At 58.1% G+C, this 10525-nt stretch overlaps 1 protein-coding gene across 1 annotated transcript; it reads left to right on the top strand.

Annotated features, from left to right (window-relative positions):
- Positions 1-1850: 1850 nt before the first annotated feature.
- Positions 1851-9486, top strand: LOC101417910 (single-stranded DNA cytosine deaminase-like). The gene is made up of 5 exons (XM_004447853.5): positions 1851-2138; positions 7252-7399; positions 7946-8216; positions 8483-8598; positions 8963-9486. Exons 1-5 carry the CDS (start codon positions 2110-2112, stop codon positions 8969-8971), a joined length of 573 nt encoding a protein of 190 aa, XP_004447910.2. The 5' UTR covers positions 1851-2109; the 3' UTR covers positions 8972-9486.
- The last annotated feature ends 1039 nt before the right edge of the window (positions 9487-10525 follow it).

The following is a 10525-nucleotide window of genomic DNA, read 5'->3' as shown; positions in this document are numbered from 1 at the left end:
GCAGTCACTCTGGGTGGTAGAGGCCAACTCAGAGAGGGGACAGGTGGCCTCCGGCAGAGGAGACCCCGTCTCTGCACCGCCTGTGTCCCCAGGGCCCCATCACAGGACCTTGAGCAGGTCTGAAGACGGCACTTGACACGCTGCTGGGTACTGGCCTGGCCTGTCCTGGGGTCTGCAGCCTGTTGTCGGTCCCTGGCTCCAGGGAGGGCAGGGGACTTGCCGCGGTGGCAGAGCCAGGACCTAGGCACGCAGCAGTCCAGCCCTGGCTCCAGACACCATGGGGACGTCCCAGAGCGACACGGCTAGGCTGGCCCAGCAGCAATCCCCGGGGACTTGGGCTTTGGTCTGTCTCTGTGACCCCAGACTGGGCTCATTACGGACACCCCAGCCTGTTCCCACTTTTCTTACAAGGGAATGGGGCCAAGGTGAGTCTCCCTGAAACAAATCCCAGCCTCCTGCTTGGAGGAAGCCCTTTCCTTCCGTCCCCGCACAGACTTCACTTGACTTTGTGTGGGAACTCCAGCAGGGAGGGGAATTTTCATTCCCGCCCCCCCCCCCCCCCGCCAGGCTCTGGAAGGAGGGGGTGGGTGTCGTTCTCCATAACAGACTGCGTTTCTTTCCTTTTTTCTTTTAATTTTCTGAAGTAAGGTCATCATTTCATTTCATCAGAGTCACTAAGAGTGGCCGAGGGCTAATTCTGGACCCAGATTTAATCACTGGGCTCTGCTGTTACCCTTAGGAAATTACCTCCCGGCCCGGCGGAGGACAGACTGGGAAGGGAGCAGTTTCTCAGCCTGCTCCTGACCCCCCTTTCCTCTTGACCACCAGCCAATTGACCCTGGGGTCCTGCCCCTGCCTGTGCCAGGAAGAGGGGCGCCCTCCCCAAACAGAGCTTTCTCACCCCCAAGCATGTGGACAGTGAGCCTGGGGCAGTGAAGGGCTCCGTCCCGCTGCTCAGCTGCTCAGGTCGGCGGCCGGGGCTTCTCCAGGGTGTATACGCCCCCCGCAAGAGAGCGCGGGGCCGGGACAGGGTGGGCTAAGAGGAGCCTGGACCAGGCACTCCACGGGCTGAGCCCTCCCAGGGTCCCTGCTCGGGGCAATGGCTGGAGGCGTGGGGAAGAGAGCTCGGGTGTTGGCCTTTTCCCGGGATGGGGGAGTGTCCCTCCTGTACCCGTCTGCTCCCTGCAAGGTCCTGGGCTGATCACGCCACCTCTGGGAGCCTTTATTTTCTCCTCTGCATAATGGGGTGAATATACACCTCTCTCCAGCCTGTATTTATTTTTTGTGCCGGCTACCTGTGCATATGGGTGTCCAGCTGGCTCAATGGAGGGGGTGCAGGCTGTGGGGTAAATTATACACAGGTGTGTACAGGTGACATATCAAATCTCAGCATAGCTAGAACTCAGGGTTATGCCTAGGAATGCTGGTTCCCTTGGCATGTTTTAATATGACCTCTCCCAACCAACCAAAAGATCTGTTCGTTTTCTCCAGGGATACGAGAAGGGTTTTTTGTGTTTTTTTTTTCCGTTTGCGTGGTTTTTTGTTTTTTTAATAAAATCCAGTTTGCTTTTAATTAGAGGGCCTACGCTTAGTGAGAGTTCAGCCAATATTTGTCCCCAGGCCTTCCCTAGAGGGGAGGATGAAGGCCAGGCTGCCAGCGGCTCAGACCTCCCCCCGACCGCCACGTGCCCCATATCGAGGACCCGGGCCTCCTCCCCTGTCCTCCCCACTGTCCTCTTGCCTCCCGCCTGGGTCCTTGCTGTCCAGAAGGACCGCCTCGTGGGCAGGGCTCACTTAGCCCACGGCCGGTCCTCGTGCTTCCTGGAGGGGCGGGTGTCAGGGTGTGGAGAGCTAAACCAAAGCTGGGCACGGAGGCGCACGGGAAGTTGCCTTGTGGTTTCTGCGAAGAGGACAGACCTGCCTGGGTGGGAGGAGCGGCTGAGTCAGCGAAGGGCTGGGACGCCACACCTCCAAGTCGTCAGTTCCCAGCTGTTCTGACCAGATAAGGTCCCTGGGCTCTGGAGCAGCACCCGAGGAGGGAGTGCCACACTCTTTAACCCCGGGAGACGCAGGAGGATCTAGAACCAGGGACTGTGAAGAGCTGAAGCCATGGAGGGCAGCGCAGAGCCGAAGCCCAGGTACCGGCCCCTCCCCAGCATCTCCGCTCCCGGGGGGCCTCCTGGGGCCCCTCGGGGCTCGCTCCTCCTCCTGGCCCTCCCTGGCCCGGTGCCCGCCCTCGGGTCCCAGCTGGGGCCTCTCCACGCAGCCCTCCTTCTGCACCCCTGCTCGGCTCCTCCAGCCGATTCTGGCAGACGTGGGATCTTGACCTAGAGAGGGAGCCGGGTCCCGGGGACGCTCCTCCCTTGCTAAGGCCACCTGTGCCGTGTGTAGACCTCTTCCATGTCTCCGGGCCCTTCTCTGCACAACCTCGTCCAGACTCCACTGGCCCTGGCTCTAGAACCCACGGCCAGCAGCATCTAGCTATGGGAGAAGGGCTTGTCTGGGTTCCCGGGGGGGGGGGGGGGGAGGTCACCTGTCCCAGGTCACACAGGAGGAGGCACTGGAGTCCAGGTCACCCCCGGGCCTCATGCAGGGAGGCTCCTAAGGAAAGATCAATATGGGGTGTGCTGGGGGAGGGGGAGCAGTGTGTCCAGCCCGGGAGGCTGCAGTTGGCCCCGCCAGGCTGGGGAAGTCATTGATTGGTCAGGGCCCAAAGGGGGCTCTGGACAAGAGGGGCTGGAGAAGCGCTAGAGGAGGGGAGAGGAAAGCTTTAGCCATCTACGGAGCCGGAAGAGGAGCTTCAGCAGGGGAGGGGGAGCCGCTGTGGTCCCCAAACCCTCGGAGCAGGGAGCTCCCAGCGCAGAGGGTCAGGAGCAGGTGGTTTATACGGAGGGAGAAGGAAGCGCCAGAGGGAGGAGGGAAACGGGGAGGGGATGGCCCTGGAGATGGGCTTACTGGAGCCTAATCCCGCTGGGGAAGTGAGACGCACCATGGAGCATGAGGTCACAGTGGCCCCCGTGACTTGGGCAAGGCAGCTGAGCACAGCTCCAGTCACATCTGTTAGTCATCCGTGAGGGGAATGGCAATCTGGAGGAGGGAAGGAAAGCCCCGAAGGAGGGAGGAGCAGGACAAGGGATGCGTGTGCCCTCAGCGTCTGCCACATTTGGGAGGGCCAGGAAGTAGATAAAGGGAAGATCAGGATGACCCCTGTGCAGCTGGCCTAAGACAGGCGAGCAGGAGCGCCGAGGGTTCTGGCAGGAAGGGCGAAGGAAAGGGCGTTCGATGGGCACAGAAGATGATCAAAGCTTGCACAACTAGGAAGAGAAGCTAAAAGTACAGATCCAAGAAAAAAGGGCAGGACCAGCAGATACAAGTTGGTGGTAGTGACCTGGCACCCACATTTTGGCTGTTCCCAACACCCCCATTTCCTTTTTAAAAAAAAAATTTATTTATTATAAAAAATCTTCTCTCCCCTTCCCGGCCCCCCACTCCTACCCCCGCAGTTGTCTGCTCTCTGTGTCCATTTGCTGCGTGTTCTTCTGTGACTGCCTGTATTCTTGTCAGCGGCACCTGGAATCCGTGTCTCTTTTTATTGCATCATCTTGCTGCGTGTGTGCAAGGAGTGCCCTGACACGCAGGGGTGCCCCCCGCGTAGGGGAGCCCCACGCACAACAAGTGCGCCCCGTAAGGAGAGTGCCGCCCACTGCAAAAAAAGTGCAGCCTGCCGTTTCCTTTCGGGGAATCCATCGTCCCCACTGATCATAGTCTTGGAGGGACAATCCTAGGTTGTCACTCCCCAGGACAAGGGCGGGCTGGGAGTCAAGCTCAGCCGAGGACCCCTCTCTTTTTTTTTTTTTTTTTTTTTTTTTTATTTAATTCCCCTCCCCTCCCCTGGTTGTCTGTTTTCTGTGTCTTTTTGCTGCATCTTGTTTTCTTTTATCTGCTTCTGTTGTCGTCAGCGGCACGGGAAGTGTGGGCGGCGCCATTCCTCGGCAGGCTGTACTTTCTTTCGCGCTGGGCGGCTCTCCTTTGGGTGCACTCCTTGCGCGTGGGGCTCCCCTACGCGGGGGACACCCCTGTGTGGCTCGGCACTCCTTGCGTGCATCAGCACTGCGCATGGGCCAGCTCCACACGGATCAAGGAGGCCCGGGGCTTGAACCGCGGACCTCCCATGTGGTAGACGGACGCCCTAACCACTGGGCCAAAGTCCGTCTCCCAGGACCCCTCTCTTGAATAGAGTAATGGGAGGAAAGAAAACTGCCGGAACGTTCTATCCCCATAGTGCAACCTGGAGACACCCGTGGTTCCTGCTCCCAAGGACTCAGGAGCAAAGAATCTTGTTCTTTCCAAGTCTTTTTCTTCAGCTTTTCCTGCAACCCCAACACCATGAGCGCCTGTTCCCGGTACATTTTTAAAAATCTGCTTTAGCTATGTACCCACTCCCCCCACCCCCTTTGCTTCTCACCGCTGGTCTCTGTAAAGAAGATGCCTTAGTTTCCTAGACTGTCACAAAGTCCCACAACTGGGTGGCTTAAAATAACAGAAACTCATTCTCTCGCAGCTCTGGAGACTAGAAACCTGAAATCAAGGGGTCGGCGGCACTCGCTCCCTCTAAAGCCCCTAGAGAAGAGTCTGCGGCACGCCTCTCTCTTGGCCTCTACGGGTGGCTGGCAATCCTTGGCATTCTTTGGCGTGTGTCGGCATAACTCATCTCTGCCTCACTCTTCACATCGTCTTCTCGGGTGTCTGTCTGTCTCTGTGTCCCTCTTCTTATAACGACACCTGTCATATTTGATTAAGGCCCATGCCAACAGAGTTTGGCCTCCTCTTAACCACATCTTCTAAGACCCTATGTTCCAATCAGGTCATATTCATGGGACCAGGGTTTAGAACTTGAACATGTATTTGGTGGGATATAATTCTACTCATAGCAGAAGGCAAATAGAAATCCAGGAAAAAGGAAAGCAGGGTGGTCCTGGCATGTTCCAAATGGGATGTATGTTAACCCTGGCATGTTTTGCTCCTGATCCTCAGAATATCAACAGGGGGCAGCCATTTGAACCTGAGGCTAAGAAGATTGTTCTTTGAGATGCATGAGTCATTGCATAAGAGATATTGCAACAGTAGAGGAGGAATGGCAGCCTCTGCTTGACTGTATAAGAGAAATATTTAAATACCTTTTGATTTAGACTGGAGAAAGTAATGGATGCTTAACAAAATGGAATTACTCTCCAGCTCAGCAGGGAAAAGCTAAAGGTTTGGAGGAGAGCAGTTGGGAGATGGAAAGGGAAGATGTGGAGGGTGGGATGTCTTCCTTTGACAAAGCTTGGAACCAGGACTGATTGCTCCTGGCTGTGGAATGAGAGACGGAGCTCCTGAAGATGGAATGGAGGTCAGGGAACTGTGATGTCGCTGAGAGGGCAGGAGGTGGGACTCACTCAGCGAAAAGGCAATTACCCAGACATTGAGGCACAAACTCACTGTGTAACCACACAGGACAGAAGCCGAAACCTACAGTTCAAAGCGGTGGTGTCTTGGGTGTGGCCTTGGAGTGGCCAGAAAGAAGATATAACTTGGTTATGGTTGCATCATTTTGATTTTGGAAGGGTGTGTTCCTTATATCAATAACATCAAAATAAAATCACAGACAGGGAAGCAGATTTGGCTCAACAGATAGAGCATCTGCCTATCACATGGGAGGTCCAAGGGTCAAACCCAGGGCCTCCTGACCTGTGTGGAGCTGGCCCACGTGCAGCGCTGATGCGCACAAGGAGTGCCGTGCCACACAGGGGTGTCCCCCGTGTAGGGGAGCCCCTTGTGCAAGGAGTGTGCCCTGTAAGGAGAGCCACCCATGCAAAAAAAGCGCAGCCTGCCCAGGAGTGGCTCTGCACACATGGAGAGCTGACACAGCAAGATGACACAACAAAAAGAGACACAGATTCTCAGTACCACTGACAAGACTAGAAGTGGACACAGAAGAACACACAGTGAATGGACACAGAGAGCAGACAACGGGGGTGGGGGGAAAGGAGGGAAAGGAGAGAGAATTAATTAATTAAAAATAAAAATAAAATAAAATCACAGACAATCTCAGCCAGCCACACATTTGAGGGGAGTCCTATCCCACCAGCTGCTCCCCTGAGTGGAAGGAGTCGGGGGGGGGGTCTGTGGAGAGGGAGGTGCCTGTGGGATGCAGGGCAGGAGCTCAGGGGACCCAAGGCAGAGGGTTAAGAGCTGACACAGGGGCTGGGCTTGGCCACACACACTGGGGGGCTGAAGGAGGGAGCGTCGGCTGCGGGTTCTGGGGTGACCGTGTGCCTGACCCCAGCAGAGGTCAGGACAGAAGTGGCCCCGTGCACCAGCCCAGATGTAGGAAGAGCTGCCTTGAGGTCACAGCAAAGGGAATGAAAGCTTCTGGGGTGGTCTCAGGTAGACAGGGTCTCAGGTGGACGGGGTCTCAGGTGGAAGGGGTTGTCAGGTGGAGGGGGTCTCAGGTGGAGGGGGTCTCAGGTGGAGGGGTTGTCAGGTGGAGGGGGTCTCAGGTAGAGGGGGTCTCAGGTGGAAGGGGTTGTCAGGTGGAGGGGGTCTCAGGTGGAGGGGGTCTCAGGTGGGGGGTCTCAGGTGGAAGGGGTTGTCAGGTGGAGGGGGTCTCAGGTGGACAGGGTCTCAGGTGGATGGGGTCTCAGGTGGATGGGGTCCCAGGTGGAGGGGGCCTCAGGTGGAGGGGGTCTCAGGTGGAGGGGGTCTCAGGTGGAGGGGGTCTCAGGTGGAAGGGGTTGTCAGGTGGAGGGGGTCTCAGGTGGACGGGGTCTCAGGTGGAGGGGGTCTCAGGTGGAGGGGGCCTCAGGTGGATGGGGTCTCAGGTGGATGGGGTCCCAGGTGGAGGGGGCCTCAGGTGGAGGGGGTCTCAGGTGGAGGGGGTCTCAGGTGGATGGGGTCTCAGGTGGAGGGGGTCTCAGGTGGAAGGGGTTGTCAGGTGGAGGGGGTCCCAGGTGGAGGGGGCCTCAGGTGGAGGGGGTCTCAGGTGGAGGGGGTCTCAGGTGGAGGGGTTGTCAGGTGGAGGGGGTCTCAGGTGGAGGGGGTCTCAGGTGGACAGGGTCTCAAGTCGAGGGGGTCTCAGGTGGAGGGGGTCTCAAGTGGAGGGGGTCTCAGGTTGACGGGGTCTCAGGTGGAGGACCTTTGAGGTGAGCAAACACCTGGGGGCCCCAGGGGAGCTCTGCATTTTCCTTTCTCACCCACTGTGGCCTGCAGCGACCTGCTGTCTCCAGAGGACTTCACCTTCCACTATGAAAACCTGAAATATGCCCATGAGCGGCGCAAGACTTACCTGTGCTACCATCTGGAGCGGCTGGACGGCGACAGACGGGTCCTGCTGGACAGTGCCGTCATTCAGAACCAGGTGTGGCCAGGACCAGCGCCAAGAAGACCCCATCTGCGGGGGAGGGGGGCGTGAAGCCCCTGGTGGGATTTTCCAACAACCGCCTTTCTCCCACCAAGTATAGAACAAAGATGTGGAGGGGTGGAGTTGGGTGGAGGCCCAAGGTGGGAGCCCGAGCCCTGGGGCCCCCCGGAGCCTGCTGCCCTCCAGCACAAGACTCCCTGGACCACCAGCGTGGCCCACACAGCCCACCAGGCAGCCAGGCCGCTCCCCATGGCCGCGCGAGCAGCGCAGCCACTCCCACCTGACACCCCAACACCCTGCACCCCCTGCCTCCAGCACCCAACCCCACCCTCCTCCAGACGGTGGTCTCCCTGGGGCAGGTGCCTGGGGCCTCCTGAGTCCTCGGATCACGGGTGAGTGAATGAGCAGACTAGAGCAGGACTCACGCCCGCCTTCCCTCGGGGAGGGGACAGGGCTCTGGATGAAGGGCCGAGCAGGGGCCTTGCTCCAGCTCGCAGGCCCCCCCACCCACGGCCCCCTCCTGCCCCCCGCCTGCACCTCCAGGGATCCAGGCACGTGGAGGAGTGTTTCCTGTTTTCAGAGAACGTTCTGGAGAAGCTGAAAGCGCCCGGGAGCTACAGCGTCACCTGGTACCTTTCCTGGAGCCCCTGCGCTCGCTGTGCCCAGGCGGTGATCAGGTTCCTGCAGCAGCACCCCAACGTCCGGCTGCGGATCTTGGTCGCGCGGCTGTACTTCCACGAGACCCGCGCAAATCGGGCGGCGCTGCGGGCGCTGCGCAGAAGAGAGGCCCCCATCGAGATCATGTCCCCCGAGGGTCAGCTGCCCTGGGGTCACGGGGGAGCGGGGCAGGCGGCCAGGCCCAGGTGCGGGCTGGAGGGGCTGCTGGGAGCCGGGGCGGGTCCTGGGGGGGACTTCAGCCACCGGAGGCCGGGCCTCGAGGCCACGGGAAGGACCCTCGGGGGAGGCGGGGGCGCCCAGCGGGCTGGAACCAGCAGGGGCCGCGGGAGGCTGCGGCCCGAGGTGGACCCGGCGGTCCCCGCCTCTCTGCGTCGGTAAACCCAGGCCTCCTGTGCCCCGCAGACTTTGCCTACTGCTGGAAACACTTCGTGGACCACCGAGGGGAGGACTTCCAGCCCTGGGAGGATATGGACGCAAACGTGGACCGCCTGGCCGAGGAGCTGAGCGGCATCTGGCTGGTGCGCTCGCCCGCCCCGCTGCTCCCCAGCGCCCTTCCCCGCCCCTCCCTGCCCGGGGCTCTGCCTTCTCTCACGCTCCCTGCAGGGTCCCTCTCCCCCTCCCTTCACGCTCATGTCACCCTTTGCTCCCTGCTTCGTTCCCAGTCCACTTCCTCAGTTTCCCCTCCTGTCCCCTTCCTTCTCCTCCTTCCTTACCTTTCTCCAGACCCTTTTGCTTCTGTCCCTCTGTCCCAGGGTAGTTTATCTTCTCCTTGGCCCTGTGCCTCCCTGTCCTCGCCACCCACCCCTCCCCTCTCTCAGGTCCTCTCCCTCGCCCCAGGTCCCCTTCCAACTTCTCCATGACTTTCTCTTTGTCTCTCTCCAGTCCAAGTGAAGCGGGCTCGTAAGATAGGAAATCAAGAAATGGATCTGGAACCTGACAAGAAGTCCACGTGGATGTCGATACCCCCAAGATGGCTGCTGGAAGACACCCCCTAAAATTCTGCCATTCAGAACAAGATTTCCTCCAGAAGCCAGGAAAAGCCCGGGATATTCCTCAAGGACTTTATCATTAGACCGTCCCAGGAGATTGAAGGGTGGGGTAATCAATCAAAAGAGCAAACAGCTGGGACTCCTCCCCTGCCATTAGCAAAGCGTTGGAATAGTTAATGCTTCAAAGGGCAGTCACGAGGCCTGAACTCGCTCTCCCCTCTGGACCCCGATTCTGGCCGCACGGAGCAACATGCAAGTGAAACCCGGACGTTTGTCATCTACCATGGGGAGTTGCCGTCTGTAAGCCAGCCCTCTTCATCACTCTTCAGCCCCTTCCTCTTCACCTGGGGCCCACGGTCTGTCATTTTCTCCCATTTCTCTTCCCTCCCTGCCTGAATAAATTACTGGCCTAACTCACCCAGCGTGCTCTTGAAATTCATTTCTTCAGCATAGCCAAGAACGAGACAAAATCCGGTAACAAAAGCGTGAGTGAGGACTTGAGCTTCTCTTCCACTCACGGGGACGTTTGCCTCCAAGAAGAGGACCTGCCATGTGCCGCCCGCATGACAGAGGCCACGCAAGCCTTTCTTGCAGACGGCCCCCTGCACGCGGGCCGAATCCCTGGGACAAGGCAGAAGAGCCAAAGGCCCCTCCCTGCCACGCTGGGCCCCTGGCTCTCAGCGCAATCTCGTCTGTCCTTTTAACTTGGCAAACCTCGACCTCTGCTCCTCCACGCTGATGCTCAGCTGCCCCTTCCATCTGTGCTCTGGGGACCGACCCCGCCACTCTCTTGCGCCCATGGAGCCAGAACCCCCCACGCCTGCCGCTCCCCTGGCCCCTGAGTCCAGCTGGCCCTTGGCTCAGTTGTCTGGCCAGAGGCTGTGCTCACCTTTACCTGGGCTCTCTGGAAGGTGTGAATCCTTCCCACGATGTTGGGATACTTCAGTTGCCATAGTAATAAAATTCATTGTGAATCTATTCTTCTGTATTTTAAAAAAACACTTATACAGCCCATCAAATAAAGGCGTCTAGTGAAACATTCTAGCTTTTCATAATCAATTGAATGAGAAAAGGTCCCTCTTTCTCTTGCCCCGTCCTATCTGCTGCCACCCCACATTACTCCACAAGTGTCTTTTGTCCATCTGGTGTCTGCCCATGCAGAACTTTTTCATGAACTTAGATAAGTGCATAAACCTCTAGGTGATTTTCTTCAACTCGCATTGAAGGTGACTCACAAAGAAGGTGACTCTCTGTGAAACCAATCTCCGGCCTCCTACTTAAAGAAACCGCTTTCCCTCCTGTCCCCACATGGTTTTCTGTGGGAAACTCCAGGAGGATGCAGGAATTTTTCACATTTTCATTTAATGTTCCAGAGGCTGAAATGGGGGATTCCTTGAATGCATCTCTAGGATGGTGCCGTTTATTTCAACAAACCACTATCAAATGCTACTTTTAA

Source organism: Dasypus novemcinctus, chromosome 12 (assembly GCF_030445035.2).
Source record: "Dasypus novemcinctus isolate mDasNov1 chromosome 12, mDasNov1.1.hap2, whole genome shotgun sequence".
Taxonomy (NCBI): domain Eukaryota; kingdom Metazoa; phylum Chordata; class Mammalia; order Cingulata; family Dasypodidae; genus Dasypus; species Dasypus novemcinctus.
This window is presented reverse-complemented; position numbering and strand designations above follow the sequence as displayed.

What these genes read in the sequence shown, in the direction of transcription:
- LOC101417910 (XM_004447853.5), top strand. Translation starts at nt 2,110, where the DNA reads ATGGAGGGCAGCGCAGAGCCGAAGCCCAG. An exon ending in GTGCCGTCATTCAGAACCAG is followed by an intron (nt 7,400 to 7,945) that starts GTGTGGCCAGGA and finishes CTGCACCTCCAG; the next exon opens with GGATCCAGGCACGTGGAGGA. An exon ending in CGAGATCATGTCCCCCGAGG is followed by an intron (nt 8,217 to 8,482) that starts GTCAGCTGCCCT and finishes TGTGCCCCGCAG; the next exon opens with ACTTTGCCTACTGCTGGAAA.